Below are 25,469 nucleotides of genomic sequence, written 5' to 3'. Positions count from 1 at the left end.
CCAACTACCATCTGTAATTATGTAATTGCAGAGCTTCATGGGTGCGCACCTACCTTCTATTATGGCAGTAAATAGGCCAGTGGCACGGCGCTGTCCCATATTCATTCCGTTTTTGTTTTTATCTCAACATGAATGCAACAGTGTTAACCCAGTTGTGTTTTAAATGTCTACTGCTGCAGTGGTGACTTAAAAATCAGGATGCTGTCGATACAGACTAAAATAGCCACTAACTTAACTGTCAACACATGTAGTACTTATTAGAGGCCTGCTAACCAACCACACAACATGTCATTCTTTTTTTTTTTACCATGGGCATTATTTTCTTCTTCACTTGATAAAGATTTCCTCTGTCTGTGTATGTGTGTGTGGGTGATTGGTTTGGTCATTTTCTATGACCAGTTTGACATCTGACTCATGCTGTTAGATCCATTGCATCATTCTCAGTTTCACTGACCACTTGTTTTGCCTCAGGAACTGAAAAATCTGCTACTTTGTCATCCACTGCTCATTCTCAACACCTCCTCTGCTTTTGTCTCCCCATGCAGTCCGAGAGAAGCAGCAGCTGGAGAAGGAGACAGGCCTGAAGATAGTGGAGGCCGGAGTTAGTGATGTAAGTTATACTCACTAAAAATATCTGTTACTCAGCCCTGTGTGTAAAATAGATAAAAAGGAGTGTGTGGGTATACTTGTGATTTTGTGCATCTTCTGAATTTGGGCTCATGGGACAGGAATAATTTCAACTTGTCTTTCCACCTGCAGCTTCAGTTGTGCAGCTTAAAGCCTAACCTTTAGCAGCAATGAATTCCAAAAACATCCTTTTAAGTATGTTGCTTTGATAGATGCCCCTGTATTCATTTCCTTTAATTTAGTAGCTGTTGTCACCATGGCAAATAAAACAGAACAGACAAAACCCTGATGCTTTTTGTGAAACTTAAAGTGTTGATCATCACTGCGCAGCAACAATAACCAGATTATCTTGAGTGCTGTCAGTTTGTAAGCAGCCTTGATGCTCCTGTGACATATTCATTGGAAGAAATTAAGAGGAGAGCAGGAGGACACTCAGAATGATCCAGATGAAAGGAGTTTAAATGTGTATTTATTCAACACTGATAAATATTCAAATGTATCAGAGGTAAGGATCTAATCAAGCACCCACTGATGCATCATAGCCCTCCATGCTTGCCTGGTAAATGAGTTTCTCTATGGAAATGAGACAGACAGCCTTAGACCCCTGAGCTGCCCTGATCATGAAGCATGCTGGGAGCTAAATGGAAGTGGTCTGTGCATCGTAGGACAGTTGCCAATGGCAACAACCGTCACACACTGTATAGACAAGATAATTCTCCCGTGTTAGTCCCTTCGATGCTGTCTCCCTTTTAGTGTCACTGCCTTTCTTCGCCCATCTGCCTCCCACTTACAGTATATCTTTTTTAGCACCACATTTTCTCTCATCCTATTCCACGTTGTGTCTTTATCACGTTCTTCCTAATTATCTGTGATTCACGTTTTTTTTTGTTTCTTTTTTCTTCACTGTGACTTTTGTCCTGTTCTTTGTCTGCTCCTCCTCGCCTCCTTTTCATTCTTTTATTCCCACTCAGACTGATTCCTGCGCTTAGCCAGCACTGGTGCAGGGTTGTGTTTGTCATATTGGGCCTATTTGTAGATAATTAGCTGCAATAATAGCCTCTCTGCAGGAGCCAGGGTGAGGGAGGGAAGGATGGAAAGAGGGAGGGAGGAAAGGAAGAATCTGTCTTCCACCTCATGGGGAGAAAATCTGCGCCAGACTGTGTTTGTAGAAATGCATGTTAAGGAAGCACAGCATTTACTTTGCTACAAATAACAAGTTGGCAAATTAAAAACCTTCAAAACTCACTAAGAGGGTGTTTTGTTAGCAACAGCTCTAATGTGGATGTGTCGATCTCACTAGCTTGTGTCCAAGAAGTGAAGAGTTGAGGCTAAGTTAGTTAAAATAGTAGCTTTTGACAGGAGAGTCTGTAGAGTGGGCTCTTCAAATACATTAGTTTAAAAGGTGTTAAACCAAAAGCCTGCTTTCAGTAAAGTTGCAGTAGATTGACCACAGTTATTAGTGAATGCACGCTAGAGGCTGCAGAATGGGTCTTCCATAGCCAGCTTGTTAGGGGCAAAAATAGAAAAATGCTGGGTAAAATTTCTCAGAGGATCCATAAGAGTAATAGAGTGAGAAATGAATTAAAACACAGCGCTGTGCTCACTGCAGACAGATTTGCACACAGTCATTTCTTGTATAAAACCATCACTGTGGTTGGTATCATTAAGTCTTATCACTGACAGCTCTCCCCTCCTCTATTTTTTATTTAAGAGGTGACAAATAACAAAACAGCTTAGGAAGATGTCCAGATAGACTGGATGTCAATAGCAGTAGATGCAGACGAGGATAAGCAAATGTCAAAGTGGGGGTGAGGGTGCATCAATCAATAGACAGAGCAATATCTACTGCATTATAGATCACAGGGAAGTCTGTTTCCTAAAGAGAATAAAACAACAAATAAATGTATGGATGTGTGGGACAACGGATCATTCAGAAAAAGGCAAATGGAGGTCCTCTCAGAGCAATTCATGAGTTCTGTATATGTGTGAAAACTGAGAGGAGGAAAAGAAGTGAAGTGGAAACAAATCCATGGTTGACAGCCTTTGTGCAGCTGTAGCACTAACTGGCTGCATTGTCTGTATTCATATATATGAATATCAATGCAGTTATAAGTCACTTAGTACACTCTCAGTGTGGAAACCAATCAATAGCAAATCATGCCAAATGCTGGATTCTCTTACAGCATCATTCCTAAAAGCCACAAAGCTGTGTGACTGTGCAGCCCTCGCCACCGCTCCTCTACATCACCCCATTTCTTCCTCTGTGCATGAGGGGGTTTGTTGAGTCACCCCCCCAAAACTGGAGACAGTGACCAGGCGAAAGGGCTGCCTTCACTAGTAGACACAGGATGACTTGTACCTGTGGGGAGTGTCGAGATGAGAAATGAGCAAATAATTGTAGGAGGCTTAGAACGATATGTTTTTAAAAGGAGATGTATGTCGGTCCGAAGAGCTTTTTATGGTTAATGAGAAAGGCAGTGAACATCCCACAGTCTCATACTGGTTGTAAGACCAACTGAAGTACTGTATACCACATCAAACACCTGGAGAAAGAAAGAAAGTCACAATAAATTCTAATGGTCTATAAAGCTCTTTAACCAAGCAACAAGCAACTGTAACATTTCCCCACATTTTCTTCATGTCACTATTTTCAATAAAGTGCGATATGGACGCATTTCCACTTTCAGCCTGCCTCGCGAGATGGTCCCTATGTGATTAAGTTGGTAGTTAAATTGAGATTCATTGACATTTTGACAGCGGTCTCATGTTCGAGATAACTCCCGCAAACTGCTTATGTGAAGAGGCACTCATTAAGCAAAGAACTCCCTGAGCTGCATGTCAACTGATTATTCAACCACTAAAAGTAAATTATATATGGCAGGTGGGGAGCCTCTGCACTGTGCATGTGTGTGTTGTTTGTGTGTTGCATGCACAAATGTACAGTAAATGAGTTGTGTGGCTGGAGTGTCTCTTCTTAATGCATAATGTAATTGGTATTTATAGGTTGTAAGTGCAGTTTTCTTGTTTTGCATGCTCATGGTATGTGTCTAACTGTTTGTGTGAATCTAAGACAGAGGGTTCCCGTTTGATTCTATGCTGGTTGCATAATAGAAGTGTAATCACCAGCGTAGGAGACCGCACTCATCTCACGATGGTCAAAAGCTCCTTGCATTAATCTAAGTGCAGAGGCACAGAAGCAAAACTCATCTTAGAGAAAGGTCACATGTAATGATGACCCCTTACAGTGGATTTGAAGGCTTTCTTTCCAATATCCTGTAGCATAGTTGATGCAAGGGCACATCTATTTGAAAATGTTCTGCTTCCTTGAAAAGGAAATACTGTAGTGCTCAACTTTATACTAATGTTTTCCAAAATCAAATCAGGTTTATTTTCATATATCACTTCCCAAATCTCAAATGTGCCTCAGGGAACTTTACATTCTGTACAACTTTGTCTTTTAACAGAAAACATCTAAGGACAATTTGAACAGTTGAATATGGAATTTTAAGTTCATATTAGTTCAGGCAGCAAGATGGTTTACATTGAAATTCAATTTGACAGCAGCAAACATATGCGCAGTATGAATATTTACATTGTTACAAACTGTGGCCGTGATGAGGTTATGTTTAATCATTTCATTTGTTTAAAAAGCAACAGTGCTTCTGTTTCTCTGTTATACAGCTTGTGTGAACATGAAATTAACTTAAGATAAGATAGCAGCATGTTGCTAGTGCGGGGTGTCAGTCGAAACAACATATCCATGGTGCCCAGACAATGTCATCCTCAAACATTTTGTGCTCTGGTAACGTTTCCTTCTAACCTTTAAGTCAGGATTTCAATTTGCCAAATATTTAATTTGTCACTATTTAATTTCAAAATATATTAAATTCCCACAGCTTCACTTGTAGCAGTTCTAAAAGAAAACTAACATGCTACATTAGGATAGTGAGCTAAAGATCAGCCTGTTAGCATTGTCATTACGAGCATGTTAGTAACATGTACCGACTGCACTTCATTTCATCAGATAGTTTTTGGTTCGTGCATACATTAAATTAGCACTTTGGTTTAGTAAAAACACTATCTTAAATAATATTTTTTATGTTGTGTGCATGGTTATCAGGGACTATCCGTGCATTTCGCCTCCCTTTAATCTAACAGAGCCTGAATATTGTAGAATATACCACTTAACAAGAGATACCCTGTCCAGCCATCAGCAAATGCAATTCCCCTGAGCGAATGGGACACATCATTTCAGTGACGACTTCGAAGGGAAACTACACTGACCATTTCCTACTAGAGGGAAGAGATGGCTTTGCAGGCTGAAATAAATAAATAACTGTGACAAGACTTCTATAAATTGATTTTGTGATGGCGAGGATATATGCTTTACTTCAAAACATATTTTCCAATGTTTTTTTTAAGAATCAAAAGATGAGAAAAATACATTACGATATTAATTTCAGGATCTTTTATTTTCATTAAGTACCTCCTCAGAGGAGAGGAGCTTGGTTATGCTGCAGGCTGTGTGTTCTATATAGTTTGTGAATGGTTGGACTGTTTGTGTTTGTGTATCAGCCAGTCATTTTCACATTTGCCCTGAATTGCTTTTTCCATATTGACAACCTATCCAATCTCCTTCACACACTGTAATAAACCCAAACAATACAAAAATGTCCGCCTATAAAATTTTCAACAGTACAGGAAGGCCAATCTGGCTGTTTTAAAAGTGCCATTACTGTGGCAGATCTGGATGTGAAATGTCATATTGGAGCAGCCCCACTGTGCCTGCTGCCCAGAGTTACACTGGCTCTTTGGAGACTCCAGCTGCCTCCCACTGATGAAAGACCGTCCAGCAGCTTCGTTTCTCAGCAACCTTTTACCATCACCTGACCTTTGGACTGCAGAAATGCCTTTGATACTATGCCATCCAGTTTGGTATTTGCCTCTCTATATATCATGACGTGTGCTCTCCCCTGGGTAAGGGTGGACTTGTCTATTTTTAATGAGTGCCAGAATGTAAAGTGTTTTTATGCTTCACTGCCTCTTTTACGGTCACTTTGTGTAGTTGATAGCGGTATTTTTACTCCGTTTTTTCAAGGGCCTTTCTTCTGCCTTTTGTAAGGTACTGTTACAAATACATTTGGAGCAGCGGTTGCCTAATGGTTAGAGAAGCTCAGACCAGCAGGGTTGAATCCTGTTGGGACTGCCCCTCCCTTATCAACCCCAACACCACTACAGTTCCCTTGAGCAAGGCCCGTAATTACAGCTACTCCGCTGGAGCTGCTAAGTGGCACAGGTCAGACTGTGGTTGTACTGGGCGACCTCTAGGTGTGAAAGTATGTGACTGTGTGAATTTAGTCAGGGCATTCCTGCAAAACAGGGGTAGTCTGCTAAACTGCTAAATAAACTAAATAAAGGTTAAAAAAAGATTTTATATCCAGGGAAATCTTCTCTTCCTGGAAACAGAAACCCAAGGCTGAGGTAACCTTTGAGGTCTTGTAAAGGTTTAGATCAAATAAAAGCAGAACTCCACTGATAAAAACCCTTTTACCGTTATAATCCATCAATCTGTGATGTTCAGTGCTTTCAAACACTTTAATATTCTTTCCATTCAGCGATCTCTTGCATTTTGCACCATACTGTAACTCAAGGTTGTGTTGTAGCTTGGTCCTGGGCTTTAATCCTGGTTTCTTTCTCTGTGAAGTAGGACTATAAATAGCTATCATTTTTGCTACAAATACATGTGTAGGTTATTTGCTTAATAATTTTCATTATATCTCAGACAAACTGTCAAACCTTTGTGCTATAAATGAAGTACACAATGATCTGGTTTTATTCAGCTAACATAACTCAGGGATATAACGTTTACTAATATATGTGATCATAGAAGAGCAACAAATTCTCACATTTATGAAGCTGCGACCAAAGAAGCTTATTTGCATTTTAGCATATCCTGAACGTCTTCCTTTCAGGAGTGAGTACAAAGTTAAGAAAACCAAGCAAAACAGAAATGAGTAAAACTGGGTGGAAATGAGCCAAAATTGCTTCTGCAGAAGATGGTTCTGCTCCAGTATAATGTGTTACATGATTCCTATTAGTCTGCACAGTCATTTTAAAATTAGCTGAACTGATGTTTTCCTTTGCCTAAAGATGTTTAGGTTTCTACATCTTCTTCCTGATAGACTGGCGTTTCCCTTCCGTGTACATGTTGGCATGCACATCTTCAACCTCCACAAAGCAGCAAGTCATGACAGTGAATGAGATAAAAGACAATGTGTATGAACAACTAAGAGTTTATAGGTAGTGAGAGCCACCCTACCTAAGAAAAAGCTCAGCCGCAAGAAATGGGAGGTTTTGTAATTTTAGTTGTTAATGTGTTGGAAAAATGCCCCTGTGTCCTGTTGTGTTAGTGTCAGTGGAGGAGTTTTAAATGCAGCCTCGTGTAAAGTGGATTTCTCCCTTTATGTTTGTTAAATGTCAGTTGAAAATGGAGAGAGAGAGAGAGAAGCTTTGGAGCTTCGACTCCAACATGGGGATATAATAAAAAGAATACTTTTGAGAAAAGAAACATCTTTTGTTCCTGTTTTAGTTATTGTACATGTGTAGCCTACAAAGTTAAGAAATAACACTGAGGGAACAGCACAGTGTCCCTTTATACATGTAACACACAGAACCTCTGTAAGTGCGACAGATGAGCCAATATTCAGCAGTTAGATACGTCAATCTCTCTCACTTAAAGCAGACCTAATAGTGACATCCTTGTGGATATAAGTTAACCTTATTGGCACAGTTAAGGAAAATAATCAGTCAGTCACGACGGCAGCCAGAGACTGACTGGAGACCCTGCTGCTTTTCCCACATCTTCACCACAGTAAATTCCCCATGCGGGGATCATTGAACCAAACTAACTCCAGTGTAGGACAGGATTTCTTTGCGGCTGTTAAATGCTTTTGGCTCTTATAGTGCCACTGGCTACTGTTACTACTCACTACTGTTGTAAAAATAATGATCTGTGGAAAACAGAGCTTGTTAAAAGAGATGAAAATACCCTGTACCAATATCTATTTACCGTAACTTGGACTTTTATTAAGGGGTGGCACCTCTTGTTTTATAAGTACAAGACAATAACAACTTATCTCTTTAATTTGGCAATTTTCAGGGATTTTTTTTGCAAATGTTCCAAACCTACAGTATCAACATAAGACATGTTAATGGTGGCAGTCATATTTTAATACAATACTGTTGAAAAAGGAATGACAACTTAGCTTACTAGCTTTAGCTAGGAACCTTCTCAAGGTAAGATAAGCTCCATGAGTAAATTAGAAGTAAGTCTCTGAGTATTTAATGTTTTCTACATTACTATTTTTTTAATGAAAATTATTTAAAAAGCTCACAAAGAAAATCTTTATAGCATTAGACTAAAGCTAAGGCTGTATTTCCCAGGAAAATGCCATATACGATTCCCATATAGTGGCATGTATATAAAGAATTGTCTTTCTGTTCCAGTTACTGTATTGGACTTAAAAATATTAGATTTATGCTATTTTGTTTGTATTTTCAAGAGAAAAGGCTTATTAACATATCTGATAAACGTAAAGGCCAATCTATGGCTTCTATGTCTGTGTCTGGACACAGATATGTTCTGCACATACACTCTGCATAACACGATATCAAACAGCAGCAGCAAAAGGATAAACACTACTTTATTGTCAGTGATGTTGAAATTAACAGAACAGTGGATAAAATAGGCATCGACTTTACTTCGCTTAAGTCTGAGCAGCCACCTGGACCCTTGTGGACTTGGGCAGGTGATAATATTTACCCTACAGGTAGGTAGCTGGAAATGGCCCTAAACACTATCTCAGCTAACATGTTTGGCTGTGTTGAGTGGAAAGTGGAGTGGAAATGAAACAGAGCGGGACAGAGTCACTAACGTCAGCTCACAATTCAGCAAACGCTCCATTGATGGTTGAGATTACATCCCCAAGTGTGGCTCCTGGATTTTGACTTTAAAGAAGTGTCTGATTGATACGCTACACCTGCTCTGCCTTTAAATTTAATCTGCCATTTTTAAAAGCAGCTTAGGTTTGACATCGTCCACCATGAAAACAGCCTGCACTTTCATTGTAAATGATACCACCCTCTATTGGAGAAAACTCTTCTTTTATAGTAGTTTGTTGACTGGTGTCTGGCAGCAACAACAGCCGGCTTGAAGACCGGTCTGCCTTGGGGGGGGGTGAGGGTGAGGGTAAGGGTTGTCTGCAATGTCCACAGCTGGATAGCATGGCAGAGGTTTTAAATGTCAGCGTTGAAGGGGGATGCGGCTGCCATTTGGCCTGACAAGCTGCATGCCAAGGGACTGGCAGCGGGATGCAGGGGCAGGGTGCTCCCGGTCCCGGCCACAGAGCTCTCACCTTTTGCCATTTATCATGCGGCTACTGGCCTAGCACATCTGGCACCTCAGCATTGACAGCAGCAGTAAAAGCCCTTGCTGCAGGCGAACCAGGGGCCTATGGTAATCTCGTTAGCGTCAGACCAAAATTAGGGCAGTCAAATTTGTTTGAGCATCGTACGATTTAGCCATCAGAAAGGAAAGTAACATTGAGCAAAAACAGTCATTTAGGACTTAAGAATCAAAGCGACCACAAACTCAAAATGTGTTGTATAAATTAATCATAACTGTCTATTTAGCAAACACCACATTTTGAGTTTGTGGTCGCTTTGAAGCAGTAATTATTACCCAGTGAGCGCACAATACGGAAACCACTTTGCTGTCAGTAAATTAAATTTATTCAACTGTCATATCATCTTTTATTGACTTTAATTGACTGTAATTGTGAATCCTGCTGTAACTGCTAGTTACTTTCTGCATGGCAAGGTCAACGGAATTGCTTGATGAGCTGTTATGGTCTTTTATATGATGACCTTGACTTGGGAGGCCGTATGAATATCTTCCATCTGTGGTGATAAAGCATGAAATTAAACTAGGCCCCTCTGCTGCTAAATGGCTGGCTGTGTTCACTGCCTAAAAACACTATGTCGTAATGGCCTGGCAATATTTAGCCAAGGCATTAAACATTTAAATGTCTGGTACACATATGTAGCTATAAGATTTGTGATGGTGCACCTTCTCATCTATCATATCCCAAAGATAGGTTTCATTTAAAAAGTATACATTTATATTTATATGTATTTCTTACCACACAAGTTTTGCTTCCATAAAACCTTGTATCTCCAAGCCGTAATCTCTGTTTTCTGTTTTGTGACACTGCTTTTTGTTAAGCTAATCTAGTGGGTTAGAAAGGTTTATTTAGGCACTAATACATGTGAACTTTCTTCTGAGGATCTGCACCAGCTTTTTAATTTTAGCTAATAAATGTTAATCTGACAGCATTCAATAAGCAGGACTAATTAGGCCCTTTAGCCAAGAATTGAAGGCATTTCTTTAATCTGTTAGCTGTAATTTATGTTGTCTCTTATCCTAATATATGATGCAATCACTGCCAACATGGCACATATGAAGGTAAAAAACGAAGATCGGGCAAAGATGCAGTGAACTGTAGAGCCCCGCTGTGTTGGGGCTTTTGCTTTTTATATTACAGTCATGTCCGTGTGTACATGTGTGCCTATTTACATTCATAAACATGCCCGTCATGTCAGACCAAGCTAACACCTTGCGTGGTGGATGGATACCTGTATAAAAATAGGATTATCTGCTTATAAACAGAAGCTTCTACAAGTACAGCAACGCTGATTCATACATACAGTTTTATCCAAACAGACAGCTTAAAACCCTCTGCAGCATCAGTATTGTGTATCACCTAATTTTTTTTAAAATAATTATTTCCCACAGCTTTATCCAAATAACAAAATACGCTTCTTCCATTTTTGGGCCAATCTGTAGGATTTTTAAGGAAAAGGAGAGAAAAACATTTGTAAAATGTGTCAATTTTATAGCTTTATCAACATCAGTAACAAAATAATAGGATTTACATTTCATTGTTGCAAACAGCAAAAGGATCTTGGCAAGTCAGGTCTATGAACACATGCAATCACATGTCAGTCACTATTCATTACATTATGTGCTTTGAAAAAGGAGAAAGAAAGACATCATCACAGCTTCACAAAAAGCCTTACAGTGTAATTATCTTTGTGGGTGAAAATAGGCTAGATTGATTATATGCATTTATATAATGAGGCGTCAATGTATTATTGCATTACAGCGCTATCAAAATCTCGACATAAATCATAATTAATTCTGCCTTCAGAATTTCTGATCAGCCATACTTTGTATTGTTGTCAGAGGTTGTGGTGTGAAGCGATGGGAGAACTGAGCGGCAAACAGGCGGCTGATACCGTACTACAGATGTGGCAGCAGTCTCATTAGGGATTCACAGAGGCTTCTTTCAAAAAGCAACGCTGCTTGGTTTGGATCGGGGGCAGACTACTCTTATAAAGCTGCTGGAGCTGTGACACGGACAGACAGCGAGACGTGCTGCGGCGCTGGGCAGGCAGAGTGTCAGCTCTGTTCGTGCAGAGGATTGTTTTGCAGCGTGAGGCCCCTGACTCTCCCCCAGCTGATTGGTGTGGCTTCATTAGCATGGGCTGCGGCTCCTCCGATTAGCAGTAATTAAAGAGAGAAATGAGAGCGCTTGCCTCCAGTCCAGACACAGCCAGTGCCTGTCAAGTGAGATCGCCGTGGAACAGATCTAGTGTTCCTGGCCGCCTGCCACCCCCCACCCCCCCTTTCCCCTAAAATAAGAGTGAGAGTCTGGATGAGAGGTAAGGGGTGCTGGGGTCTGTGCCAAGTTACCCCCTAAGTAACCCCTGGGGTTACACAGTCACACACGCCTCTCCCCACAGGCGCATGCTGGGCTGGCGTTGTCATGGCAATACCAGGGGAAAATGTTTAATGAAGACACTGATGAGAATTTATGAGGCTGTGGCTGTGTGCATTTACGGGGAAACAACCCCTAGCCCATCACGCACCGCCTCCTGTGGTGCTACATCTATATCTTCACTTACACGGGGTGTAGCTGATCATCGGGGTGCATGCTCAGGCAGGCAGTCTCAATATGGTTGGAGTCCAGCAACACCCTAGTACACTTGAAGATGTTGCGTTGGTTGTCCACTAATGCAGTGTGATCAGAAATGTATATTGTTTTCATTTGGTCTAAACTGGAAGAGGATTTTCTACTAATGTCTTGAGAGGCATTCTTATGGGGACCATTTAAATACAAATTGAATTAGTGAGGCTGTGTACTCCAGACAAAATTGCATTATATGTTTTCACACTAGTAAAATGGCTAAAATGTGATCATAAAAAAGTGTTGATTAGCACAAGGCGCACAGGCTGGACATCCAAACTCATTCACTACCCATTAATAAAGCCTCCACCGCAACTGACTAATAGTGTTGTCTGGTTGTTTATTTACTTTGGATGCTTATATCTGATTTACTGCTTAATTTATCTGCTCCCATCACGACGTGCACGCTCTCGTACATGCCATGGATAACATTAAATGAACAGGCCAAGGCTCTCACTGAAGCTGAAGCCATTCTTTTATTGGACCATATTCAAAAGCAGTTCAACAGTGCTTCAAAATGAAATTTTTGAAATCGGTTTTAAGTAAAAAACATTTTGCTTGAAACATTTGTATTTCTCACTGTGTGAGACCATTAGCAGAGCAGAAAACTGATAAGGACTTTGTATTTCTGCTTCTACAATGGCAGGGCCCAGGATGCCATCACACTAAGGCTTGATCCAAAGGCAAGCAAGCAGCGTCATCAAACGTGGTCGTGAAAACATGGAAAAATGGCACAGATGTGGATTCAGTCCCCAGCAGCAGTATTCATAGCTGGGAATCTGATACGAGATGATTTGCTTTTCCAATCAACAGTTGCAACTTCTTCTAGCCAGTTTGTGTCCATGCCTGCCATTGTTAATCGATCTTTGAAGATAGAAATGGGAAGTGGGATCACATTTTTTATGATCTGGCCCAGTAATAACACTTTTTGTGCATTTGCAACTCTTTTAACTATTAAGCAGACACCGCTGTACCACTTTCAAGCAGCCATGGAGGACCTCAGTGTTGGGCCAGGTGTGGAGAGGAAATATCCTCTTGAACCCATGAAGTCACTGAGTGCTCTCCTCTGAACACTTCTTTTGTCCCTTTACTGTCAGTCTCAGTATCAGAGTCTCCCAGCCCACTAAGTCTCTTGTGACTGGGGTTTCAATTATGAATGCTACCTTTGACTACCTCTGTTATTCCGCAGCAGCCCCCATATCCCTGCCTGCCACCACTCATGTGTGACTTGATGTATTGTCTCACTGTTTTCCCCCCTTTCAAAATTAATTGCAGTTTTATCTCTCTCTAAGATAAAACAGCCTGCCGAGAACATAATAGTGTAAAAGTAGTGTGGATTCTATTCAAACAAAACAATTAAAACCTTGGTGTTTTCCTTGCTGTTTTTAACTGCGGGCGTGTTGGATGAGATTTTTAGTGGCCGTTCTTTTATCTTTTCACACAACGGAGTGAAGAGCTACCTTCAATTACCTTTGGTTATTGGGTTGTGTTCCAGGAAACTTAGATCACATTTTGGACCTGGTCATTTTATTTGGTGTCTAATGACTTCTCACCTCCAGTAACATAATAGCCATCATCAAAAGGCAATTGGATTTTTAAAATAATTGAATATAAATCCAAGTGTAATTTGCACTTCCAGATCACAGTGCAAGGATCTTTGCTGAACTGAGCTGATTTCGCTCTTCATTTTTAGATGTGAGATGTGTAGATGTTTTAGATGTGAGATTTGCTAACTTTGTTTAATTAACTTTGGCCAACATTTTGACAAAATTGAACACTATCCTTATCAGATATGTTACTATGTCCTTTAACTATAGCAGATAGAAAGGGTCACTACACCCATCAGGGAATCAAGGCTCCATCTTAAATTAAGAAAAAACTTAAGCAAACTCAGCATTCACAACTATTACTTGTGGCAAGATCAGAGAGATCACTTCAGGTTAAGTAAGCAGGACATTTACTGAGGACCATTGGTGGCAGTCCTTTAAAAGCCCTCTGTCAAATTTTAGATTCTCTACACTGCATGAAGAGCAGTACTCGACATTTACTGTAGAGTTTGGAGGGTGGCGTTTTATGGTGTAATCTAATCTTGTTTACTTGCATGACTTCTCGAGCATCAACTCATGTTAAAGTTGACTTTTTGCCAGCAATCAACCAGTTGACCATGAGTGACAACAAATGCAATAGTAGAGACAAAAGTTGAAAACAATATGAAAATAACCTAAACAAAAATCCTTACAAATTAAAACATTCAAGTGGAATAAATGTCAATGATAAAAATCAGTTGAAACTACAGTGACAAAAAAATGTGTATAAATGCATTGGCATAAATGAGAAATGGATTCCTGCTGTAAAATGTCCTAATTTAGAAGCCAGGCTAAAGAGGTGGGTTTTAGGGTTTTTATAATAGAATGAGTCAGTTGGAAACTTTAAAAGTCTAATTTACAACTACTGTAACTAATGAGGCAAATGTTAGCTTAATTAACTTGCTACAGCTAATAAACTCTGGTAGCAACAGTCCCAGCCACCAAATCAACTGTGGACAGCTACTGTAGACGTGAGAGGCTGCTTCTCTCGGAAATCAAGGACCAATTATTTTGAAGATTACTGGGAACTTTGCATAGGAAATGTGCCACTGTTGTTTTAAACTGCTCCCCTGGGGCAGCAGTACTTCAGGGGACTGTGACAAAACTATCAGTCAACTGAATTTAGATTTGACAGAAAGACACTTAGGCTGTGATGATCACATGGCATCATCATATCCTGAATACTGCATAATTTTGACTCCCTTTTTTTCAGCCTGTGTATCATAAACAACCAGTAAAACTCAGACAATATAGTCTATTGTACATGTAAGGACTCTAAATGTGTCTCCTTGGTTGTTATCTTCATAGATTACAACATTTTCTATCACGTTACACATTTGGTGTTATTTCCTACTCCAGGCTATGACGCCACAACACTGCTTCTTTTTGAAGTGCACATTGTTGTGCATGTGTGTGGGTTTGCCTCTCTGCTTTAAATATAGTCAAGATGACAGGCATAGCATTTACCTTGATGTTTACTGCTTTGAACTACTTGGCATGGGCAATGCCTGGGCTGGGATTCACATAAGAAAGAGGCCTATTTGAACAAGCTCATTGGGGAACATACCAGAATGACATGGCTGAGACACACACGAGCTTTGAATGGTTCCTCTCTGAGCAAGTGATGAGCATGAGACGCAGCAATTCAAATGTTTCAAGTAAAACCCAGAAATGGGACCTTTTTGTGTTTTTGAACATCATCCATTAGGAAACATGGAGGTTCTCTCTCTCTCTCTCTCTCACACACACACACACACACACACACACACACACACACACAAGACAAAATGCATTTAAGACATTCACATCACTGTCAAGTTTCCGCACCTTAAGTGATGTTTAAAAAGGAGTTAAGATGGGAGAGCAAAGTGTCACCTTTTACATTTTATCTCAGTATAAGTGCTATTTTATGACTTGCAGGCAAAATCAAACTGCGGTGTATCAACTAACAATAAAGCAAAATGGCATCACTGTACTCTGAATCCAGTCAGACAGTCTTTCAAACCAAACTTTGGCTTCAAATCATTGCTTTGTCTATATGAGAGCTTTTTTCCATTATAAACCTTAAAAGATAAGCATGGAAATAGGACATTTAAGAAGAAAAGTGTAAAGGCAGAGATGAGACAGTTCTTCTCACACACATCTTGTAAACCACATCAGCAATAACAATAACAGCTGGTGAATTTGATAAAAAAAAAAAACCCAGAACACCCAAATGTGTTTTGTTTTGCATACATTTTTGCCTGCATTACAGTTGGAAGCTAATCCTCCAACACCTTCCCAAATGGTGCTGTAGCAACAGTCCTGCTCAGATATTATTATGAATAATTTATTGCACCCCATTTCAAAGAGCCGTGCAGAAGCCCCAACTATTTTGGCATAATGGTATCACACGTTAGTTAAGTCTGCAGGTACTGTACACTTTGCAGCTGTTGGTTTCTTTTGCAGCAGTGTAAATGGCATTAGCCTCTCACTGATACCATTAGAGTGTAGTCGGTATGTGGCCCTCAGACTCTAGTGTGGTACTGATCCACATCCTTTCTTGTCATCCCAAGGCTGGTGATCTCTTTTGTTTGCTGTATTATTACATGCTCCGATGTCTCTGTGTCCAGGCAGAGATGTCGAGCTAGTCCAGATGAGTTGTGGATATATTTTGCAAGACAGAGTCACTAAAACCTGCGCATGTATATACAAGTTACATACACACATGTAAATGTTGCTGTCTCCTCATCCCCCATCAGAGCTGCACAAGCATTAGTGAATCGCTTTGTTCTGCAATCACAGGTAGTGCACTTGATTGTGACATTTGTTCAACATTCTCCATCCCTCTCTCCCAGTGACACGGTGAAGTACAACCTTCCCCCTTTTTTTCGCTGTTTAAACACACTCGCTGCTTATTTTTATTTTTTTATTTTTTGTATTAGAAATGTGAAATGTGTCATTGAGGCAAACAGCGTTGCAGCACAGGAAAGAGGACAGATAAGCCTTGCAGGACTCCCAGTGACTGTTGGAACATGTGTTACCCCTTGGAAGTACTTAGTAGATGAACACACAGACGTGACAGCTTCTCCCAACATTAAGAGTGATTTCAGTATATTTCAAAATTTGACTGCTTGTAGGTTTTTGTAAGAATGAATCAGTGCACATGAACCCCCAAACACACACACACACACACACACACGTGTGATAACCATTTGCACTAGTCTTGCTGGAGGATGTGACATGAGTTGTGAAATCATACTGTGCATTGCTTATAGTGTCTGAAATGTGTGAAAATGTGTCCATTTACGCAGAGCTCAAGTGAAGAAAAACAACAGGTGCCAAAGTCTGGCTTTCCTACAGAGAGTAGGTAAAGAAGGTGTTTGATTCTTGATAGGCATTTTCTTTGTGTTTCGTCCTGTGTGGTGTCAGAGGAACACACTTGTTTTGATGAGCGTGGCTTTAGATAGGGCTGACAGGTGGGTGACCATATGTACGAGAGTGAACGGAGGTCTGGTCTAGTTCATCAGAGAACAGGATAGATATGGTCGTGTGTTTAACTTAATACCAGGACTGATTTTATGGGGATTAACTTCAGCAGCTACTATTTCTTTCTGTCTGGTAATAAAACCACTCCCTGGCAGTCATGATAAAAGTCTCCCACCATGCACTACTCTTGCATCCGTCCTGCATGAGTGCAACAGCGAGCACCAGAGCCGGTTCTTTCTTGTGTTTGCACTGAATGCTGCAAGATAAAAAATTGCCTCTTGAACGACGGGTGGCCAGACCGTTTTTGTGCCCACTGGCAGGAGCAAAAAAATAAATAAATAAAAAATTGGGATACTGAATAATTCCCGATAAATGAGGATGCAAGTGTGCAGAAAGCATGACCTGAAAAGTGTCAGTCCCAGCATGGCTAAATGAGGAATAAGGAAGGATTAGAGTTTGCATAGTCTTCAAAAGAAAAAGAACAAAATTAGTTTAAATAATTAAGTGAGCTGATAATTTCAGTTTAGGAGCAGAACTGTGTATTGGGTCTAGAATTGAAGGGTTCTGTAAATGCTTTAAAAATGTTGCATCAGTTTGAGTGTGTTCTGCTTCAGAGTTCATCGCTGTGGGCCGCCTGGTTGGCCCTGCTTTTCGAAGATGGGGTGGCGTCCGATGCGGCCACAGACCCAGGCTGGACAGCGAGTTCGTTTTTGTTCTCCCCTTCACATTGCCAACTCCAGCTGTCACACAGAGGGACAATAGAGAAGAGGAGGGGGTGCTCTCTGAATTGAAAAAATAAACTGGAGAGCCTCCCGTCACACAGCCCCCCTCCCCAAGACTCGTCATCTGCATTTGACAGGACCCCCGTTCTCCTCTCTTCACCGCCCCTTTTCTTTTTCTTCTCTTTTCTCTCTCTGTGCTCTCCATAATCCCCCTTTCTCCTTCTCTCTCCCTGCTAAGTGCAGCTGTTGCTCTCCATTGGATCATTTTTTCAGGCTGATTGCTAATTAGGATAGCGTTTTAGTGAGTTTTATCTTTAAAACTTGTTAAACTTGCAATTTTCCTCTTTTTTTCCTCTTCATTCCGACAGATCTTAGAAGGGAGCAGAGAAAAGACTTGGCCAATTATACACAATTTACTTTGGGGCTGAGCATTTTTCAAACTGCACCCAATCTTCCATGCAGCATTCATATACTGTACTGTGTGGCAGCCTCTTATTATAGTGCTCACTTCAGCTTTGAATGCAAAAGCCTACTTTGAAGAACAGACTGCCCCATCTCCCTTATTCTGCTCACATAACTGAATCTCTGGGAGAGGGAGCAGAGGAAAAGGAGAGCCTGAGAAAACAGCAATTCACACACCAAACACAGAGACCCCTAGTAGCTCAACAAATGAGTGACTAGCCCTATGTCCATTCATATCGCCCCTCGGCCCCGCAAGCCTATTAGCCAGGCATCGCTCCTTGATCATTCACTGTCGACAACATGTGGAGGCATCGCTATAGCAACCAGTGGATATGACATGTGCAATGGACGGGGACTCCTGAGCTGCTGAATATAAGGAGGGGCTCAGCCTTAACTAAATGATCGCAAAAAACCCAACCCCACCACCTCCCCATCTCTTTTCATTGGCACAGAGGCGCTGAAAGGACTCACTAGTGGGGCTTCTGCACATTCTTCCGCGGCTCGGAAAATCAGGCGGGCATATCCCACATTCTTCTCCCCTTTCTTATTCTCTCTGGCTCTCCCCCCCCCTCCTTTTTTTTTTTTTCCTTTTTCTTCATCTTCGTGTTGAAGCCGCGATCTTTTGTTGGCGCTGGGGGACGCATGGGACCCTCGCAGGGGAACTTTTGGTGAAGCGGACTGAGTGGGCGGCCGGGACGCACAAACGCTTCTTGGAGCTGCGGCGGGCGTCAGTGGTTAGCCATGCTCTCTGGAATACAAGACGCAGACTCCTCCGTTTACTGCGAAATGTGCGCTCTGCCCCGCGACATGGATTTGGGTAATTACCTCTGTCTGTCCGTCATGTTTTGTGCAGTATTCACAGGGCAAGTTTTAATGCGTTAAAACGCGGATCGGCCCTGAAAACTTGTGAACGTTACGCTGAATGCTGCTTTCGTTTTCAGTGTGAATGAAAATGATTTTTATATGCTGTAGATTATTACAGGAGCACGGGTTACTTTTTTAATTTAATTGTGGTTCTTACTTATAGTCTGTGGGATAAAGGATGTTTGAGCATCGGAAAAATACGCATGCAAATATTTTCAATCTAAACCTAAGCTCATCGAAAATGTCGTTGTAGCCCCAGGATATTGAGCTCGGTGGTTTGCTGTGCGCACATCTGGCTGCATGGGACAAAGTTTCTGTGCAGGTTCATCCTTCCTGGTGCTGCCCGGCAGCAACTTCAACTCATAAACCCTGATTACTAAAAGCTGATAAATCCCCCCTGTGTTTGCATAATTTATACAATTTTAATCACCAACCTTGGTGGAGAAATTAACGTAATTCTCTGCATCTAATCTTAAGTATAATAAAGTTGATTTTTAATCCTATTCTTTTCTTTTTATAGTATTTATTTCCACAGATCAGACCAGGAGCAATGAGTACAATTGAAAATGTCATGTTGAATGTTGTTATATTTATGTGAGTTGCCTTGTGTTTCGCCTTTTTCTTAATTTCTCAAATAATTTATTTTTTCAAGTGTGTTTAGAATTTAGACATTTGTCCAAAAAAATACGTCTAACAATTTCCACCAGGACTGTGTTCGGCAAATGTTTTCAATGTTATAAAGCATGTGATGAATCCAGTATTTTTATATATTATATATTTATATGTGAGAGAAACAGGGGGAGGAAAGCTTGCATGTAAAACGTGTTTCATTTGCCATCTTTTGTTGTTAATTATAGTTCTCACTTTCATTTTATTGCTTAGAAACTGTTTTAAATTTAGCAGGTTTTATACATTTCAAATCTTCAATTTGACTTGCAACGGTTTTCCAGAAAAATATTTCGACTTCGGGTTGGCTGGCTGGTGTGTGGCAGTTATGTGTTTGTGAGGATTTCCCTCTTGTTCAAAGGTATTGTGATGTGAGTGAATGGATAGCCAGCCGCCCTGACAGCACCTCTCCGCCTGACCTTTCCTCTTATCATTTGAATAATCCCGAGCACCGAAATCCATCTGCCCCTTGTCTCCTCTCAGATTGACTAATTCACCAGAGAGGGGAATAAGAATAGACGAGAGAAGCAGAATGAGAAAGTCTGTTAGGGGCAGGGAGTAATAGCCTCACTGAGTTGGACATGATTTTAAGAAGAGATGAATAAAAATACATTTATGGAGGTTGAAAAGGTGGGCTTTGATTGAAAGTTAATTAAGGGGTTAATTTGATGAAAATCCCTGCAGTAACATTCAATATCAGTGCAAAAATCCCATTTAAGTTTTAATTTTGGTAAAAATTAGCCTGATTAATTTAAGTTTTTACTGTTTTTATTTCTTTATTTAGCTGAAAGTGTTCACTTAAAACTACTTAAATCAATTCACTTATAGTCAAATAAAAATTAATGCATAAAAAAAAAAAAAAAAAAAAAGCTGACAGAGCTCTAAAAGCCCATGAACATAATTTTAACCTCACATCTCCTTCCTCATTTTCTGTCTCTCTTTCTGCATCTCTGGTTTCTGGCTAACACGATTACCGCCTTCAAACACTCTTTTATGCTTGCAGTGCATTTCAAGCCTCTTTGCTCCCACAGTGGAAATGCTTTTTATTCATTTAAAGGTGTATACCTGAATAATTTCAAGACTAGATGGTAGAGTGCCACATCTTTGATTAATATAAGAAGAAGAAGATTTTTTATTTTATTTTATTTTACTTTTTTAAATTTTTGGCTGTATCTTTGTCAGAATTTTGGAAAAGGTTGTTTTTCCAGGTTTTGTCGGTCCTGGTGTTGGACTGAAGCCGGTCTGAACCAATAGGTCTATAGGGGGCACTTTGGCTTCAGAGTCTTGAACCACTGCACTGATGAGACATTGTGTGCCTACAGTGCTAAATGTGTTAAATAATAAGGGGAAAAGAGGGGTCTTTTTGGGTGATATATTTTAAGTTTAAACTGTGGTTATGTCAGAAGCTGGATGAGAGGAGTGACAATCTCAAAACATGTTCTAGCAAATGAAGACTGTGTTCATTTCAAAATGTGGTTCCTGCTGTCTGTTTATTCATTTGATCACTGAACAGCACAGACGAGTCATTGGATCAAGGCCACATCTCTCCTCTGTGCCCATATACGAGCCTCTTCAAACCTCTCGCTTGTTGTCTAACCTCTTAATGCTTGATTGAAACTACATGCTTGAGCCACAGCAATTACAATCACCAACAACTGCCGTTAGGCACAACACAGTAATCGAAAAGACCTGGACATCCACACAACTGCTAAAACACTGGCAATTATGAGTCACAAGGTCAAACCATATCGTTAGTGGTCTGAGGTGAAGTGTTCTGTTTTGAAAATGCTATAAGAAAACGTAGCCATCCTATTAGAACCCCTCATGCTAAATGTCAGAGCTCTGCCATGTTTTTTCATGTTGTAGATTTGATTAACTTCACCCATCAATCTTTCAATATTGCTTGCAGACAATTAAGAGCCCGCTGATGTATTTGCGTGCTTTCATTGCTGATGCCCTTTTGCAGCTCTATAGCTATTGGCACGTGGCCTGCAGATAAAAGTTGATCAAAAACTGTGGCTTTTTCAGAAACCCTGTCTCAATCAGTACCACAGTACCATAAGGATGATTTATTTAAAGTGAATCGTGCTAGTGAAATACTCTCTATCTGTTTTTGAGAGTTAGATACAAAAGTAAGTTGGCATGGTGTCTACATTTTATGTAATCAGCAAAGAAAGTGGCTACATTAATTATCCTTCCTGGTTATTGCTCCTAATTATTGCTGTTATACTCTCAAAATATTCTGCAGGGAATTCCCATTGCAGTGGATCTGAGTAGGCCGATTATTTTACCTGCACTGATATAAATCTTGTAGATGATATTACAGGACGTTAACAACAGGTCTGCATTAGTCAGACAGACACCGTACGTTCTTGTTTGAAGATTTCTAATTTAACCAGTGGATGTATTAAGGTTTAGTCTGGGCCACTTGTCTCTCCCTCGTCCTGGTAGCCATTAGCCTTGCAGCTTAAGCCAGAACCTAATCCAGCCAAACTCAGGACCAGAGGAGCTAATTAAGCACAAGCTTTTACTATCCCAACCTCCTGTAGCTGCACAGTGCCAGCCCGCCTCATGCCAGCACTAAATGGGGTTGGAAATATCTATAGAGAGGCACAGTGTAGAGGCAGCACTGGACAGGGACTGCTAATAGGGGTTGACTGAGACTGAATGTATACTATAAGGCCGGTATTAGCGCTAACTAATAAGTGGGGCTGGTCAGACAGTGGTGGTGGGTGGATGGAGTGTGAGGAAGTGGAGGCAGGTGAGGAAGCACTCGCAGCACTGTTGCATCCAATTTATTTTTTTCACTGGGAAGCCAAGACAAGCCTTCAGTTGAAAACCGATGCATTGCAGACTCGATATTGTGGTTGCTGTGAATCAACAACGACCACATCAATCAGGAATAAGACAAACTAGCATCCATTACTGCTCTGACAATGTGTTCTCTCTCTGTTTGTGTGTGTCCTCCAGAGGGGAAGTCTGACCCAGATCCCTGTGGTGAAGGAGACCCGGGTGGAGTCGGGCCAATTCCTGCTGCTCTCCGTTCTCTGCATGCTTTTCATCCTGGTGGCGCTGGCAGTGTCCGGCACTTTCTTCTGCGTGCGCCAGCGCTCCCACCTTCACATGAAGGAGAAGCTGGCCAGCCTGGGGACAGACACCAGCACTGATGCCACCGCAACCTATCAGGTTAGACCCCCCCCCCCTTCACTGTGAGCCAATCAGGGCTGGGACACTTAGCCTGTGTTCTCTCATTGGAGGAACACACACTCTGTTCAGATACAGTTGAGTATCTGATTGGTTTGTGACAGTGTGTTTGTTAATGTGAGTGATTCTCTTCTACCTGCTCTTATGATTTTTTTGTTTTTTTAGTTGTTGTTTTGACAGTGATTTCCTTTTTTTAATAAATATATTATTTTTTATTGCTCAATTCAACGATTTAATATCAGAAATATATTTTTATGTTTATTTACATCGGTTTTAGCTCCATATTTTGGTATTTTGGTATTTTTGACTTATTGTTCCACTAGGTAGTTGCTTGATGTAATTAGTCAATGTCCTTGACTGAGAGGTGTGTGTGTGTGTCTGAGAGAGAGAGACAGGGGGAAAAGTCACCACTGTGACCTATTCCCTCTGTTCCTCCAGGGCCACGGGCAGCCTGGGCTGTATTGATTTTCAGCACTGGGGCTCAGTTGTGCCCAGCGTGGCACTCAGAACACATTTATCTGCATGCCGCGTTAACATTTTCAATATTTAATCAAGTCTCACCGGGTTGCTCTCCAAAAGCCAGGGGTGTTACAGTGTCATAAAATGCAAAAGTAAATACCTTTTTTCCTTTAAAATTAATAATAACATTACGTCCATTAGCATTTGTAATATTTGATTATAATACAATTTCTTTTTCTATTATTTTGTGCTAAAGTGCAGTTTTAGGTTACCAGTTCTGTCTTTAGGGGTGTGATAACTGCTTTGTCAGGTGTTCATGTGGGTGGTTGACTGTTGTTTTGGGAGAGCTTCTTGCAGTGGAGGAGATATTGTTGGATGGCAGCACATACTGTAGGCTTTGTTCCCTCTTGGCCTGTTTTCATTCTCATTAGTAGTCTGAAAGAGGGGGTAAACTGTAGGAACTGTAGTCCCATGACCTGTGCTCCTCCTGGGCTTCATGTGTCTCTCTTCTGCTGCTAACTGCATCCCACTGCTTTCTTCTGGGACGACTTCCCATCTGCGATACAGCACGACGCTTTTGCAGAGACGCTGAGAAAGTGTAGGATGAATTATGAGGTGGACCTGGATATTGCCCTGAGGCCAAGGCCCAGGGCACTGCTTCATGGCTCTAATCATTGAAGTCTGACGGCAGGAAAGCTGTTCCAAGACCAGCGCTTAGAGGGCCCTCTGCTCCAGAGGGAAATATCACTATGATAGATCATGAGATAGCGTGTGCATTCACAAGGCATTTTCTCTGTTCTGCCCTGCCCTCACTGTTATTAATTGAGTATGGATTCGTAGTTCTCTGGAGATAACTGTCTTTGCCTCCCAAATCCGAACATGATGGGGTTTATGAATTATGAATGGAAAATAGCCATACCTAAAGAGTCAGGACCGTTTTTGTTTGTATAAAATTGCACAAATCTAGCAATGTGGACTTTTTTTCTCAAATTTCTTCTGCCCTTTTTCATTTTGTACAGTATGTACTAGAGTATTTAATGCCTGGTCTTCAAAATGTATAATGCTCTGTTTCTGCACCGAAGCATGATGGGAGAAAAGCTGAGTCATTGGGAGGAGTTTAATCTTCATAGCATTAGTTCTGTTAGCAAGTCATAAACTGGAGATATAAATCAAAACAGAAAATTATACTTTACAATGCTGCCAATGTATTGTTCTCATTTGGTTCTCTGTGGTTATATACATTTATATTGGAAATTCCATTTGATTGATGGAGAGCCCCTTCTGTGATTTTGCTATCTTTAGAGGGAAATGGATCCAAGTTTTCATTTTAAATAATATATTTTCACTATGTAGCTGTACACTATGAGTGTGTGGTGTTTTAAATTCAGGATTTTACTGTGAATGTTTGCATGCTTCTTAACAATGAAGACAGTCAATGTGTGATAGCCAGCTGTGGCTATCACACAGTTACTCTGTGAATCGTGTAGGGTTCCTTAACCATGTATTTTTGACATAATTAGTATAAGCTCCATAATCCACAAGGATAAGCCATTAATCTACAGGCAAGTGAGGACAGATCAAGTCAGCCACGATACAGGATTTTACAAGGTGCATTCATAGAACGCAGCCCCTAACAGCAAGGATAAGCTTGCAACATACATAAAACTATTGTTATGTGCATGAAAAGAAGATAAATACGTGAAACCGTGCAAGCAGTATGGGGGGAAATGCATTTTTGATGATCCAGTGCTTCACTATCATCACCTGTAATCCCTAGGAGCTGTGTCGCCAGCGAATGGCAATCCGGGCATCAGAGAGAGTCGAACGGCCGGAGACCCTGCGCCACTCACGACTAAACAGTGTGTCATCCCAGTTCAGTGATGGCCCCGCGGGCAGCCCATCGACTCGCAGCAGCACGTCCTCCTGGTGTGAGGAGCCAGTGCCATCCAACATGGACATCTCCACTGGTCACATGATACTGGTAAGGGTTTGACTTTAACTGGTATGTGAAGTAATGATTCGTCTGTATAGAAAATGGTAAGAGGCGAGAACGTGACAAGTTGGATGCTGGTTGAGGTTTGGTTTGTTGTCAGGTCCTTTGAGATCATTTGTGGTTCTAATTGTGTGATGGATACAACTAAACAACCGCAACATCATCATAGCTCATTTGCTTATAGAACCTGGGTTTAGTGAAGCTTCAGATTGTTTTCCGTACTCTAGGTCAAGCTTTGGTCAAAAGTCCTCATCTACAGAAGGGATCCCAATTAGAGCTGCTTGTACCCCAAGGGGTGCTACTCAGGGGCCCCTTCAATTATAGAGTAGAT

At 40.9% G+C, this 25,469-nt stretch overlaps 1 protein-coding gene across 3 annotated transcripts in view; it reads left to right on the top strand.

Annotated features, from left to right (window-relative positions):
- The window catches only part of ptprn2 (protein tyrosine phosphatase receptor type N2), a 118,649-nt gene that overhangs the window by 69,811 nt on the left and 23,369 nt on the right, over positions 1-25,469 (top strand). For all 3 annotated transcript variants that reach the window (XM_067486574.1, XM_067486573.1, XM_067486572.1), the window contains 3 exons: positions 546-610; positions 22,453-22,668; positions 24,923-25,126. In XM_067486574.1, the coding sequence (XP_067342675.1) occupies positions 546-610; positions 22,453-22,668; positions 24,923-25,126 (485 nt within the window). The remainder of the gene's footprint in view (positions 1-545; positions 611-22,452; positions 22,669-24,922; positions 25,127-25,469) is intronic.

Source organism: Channa argus, chromosome 19, assembly GCF_033026475.1.
Source record: "Channa argus isolate prfri chromosome 19, Channa argus male v1.0, whole genome shotgun sequence".
Taxonomy (NCBI): domain Eukaryota; kingdom Metazoa; phylum Chordata; class Actinopteri; order Anabantiformes; family Channidae; genus Channa; species Channa argus.
Note: the sequence above shows the minus strand (reverse complement) of the source record. Positions and strands in the feature narration are given on the sequence as shown.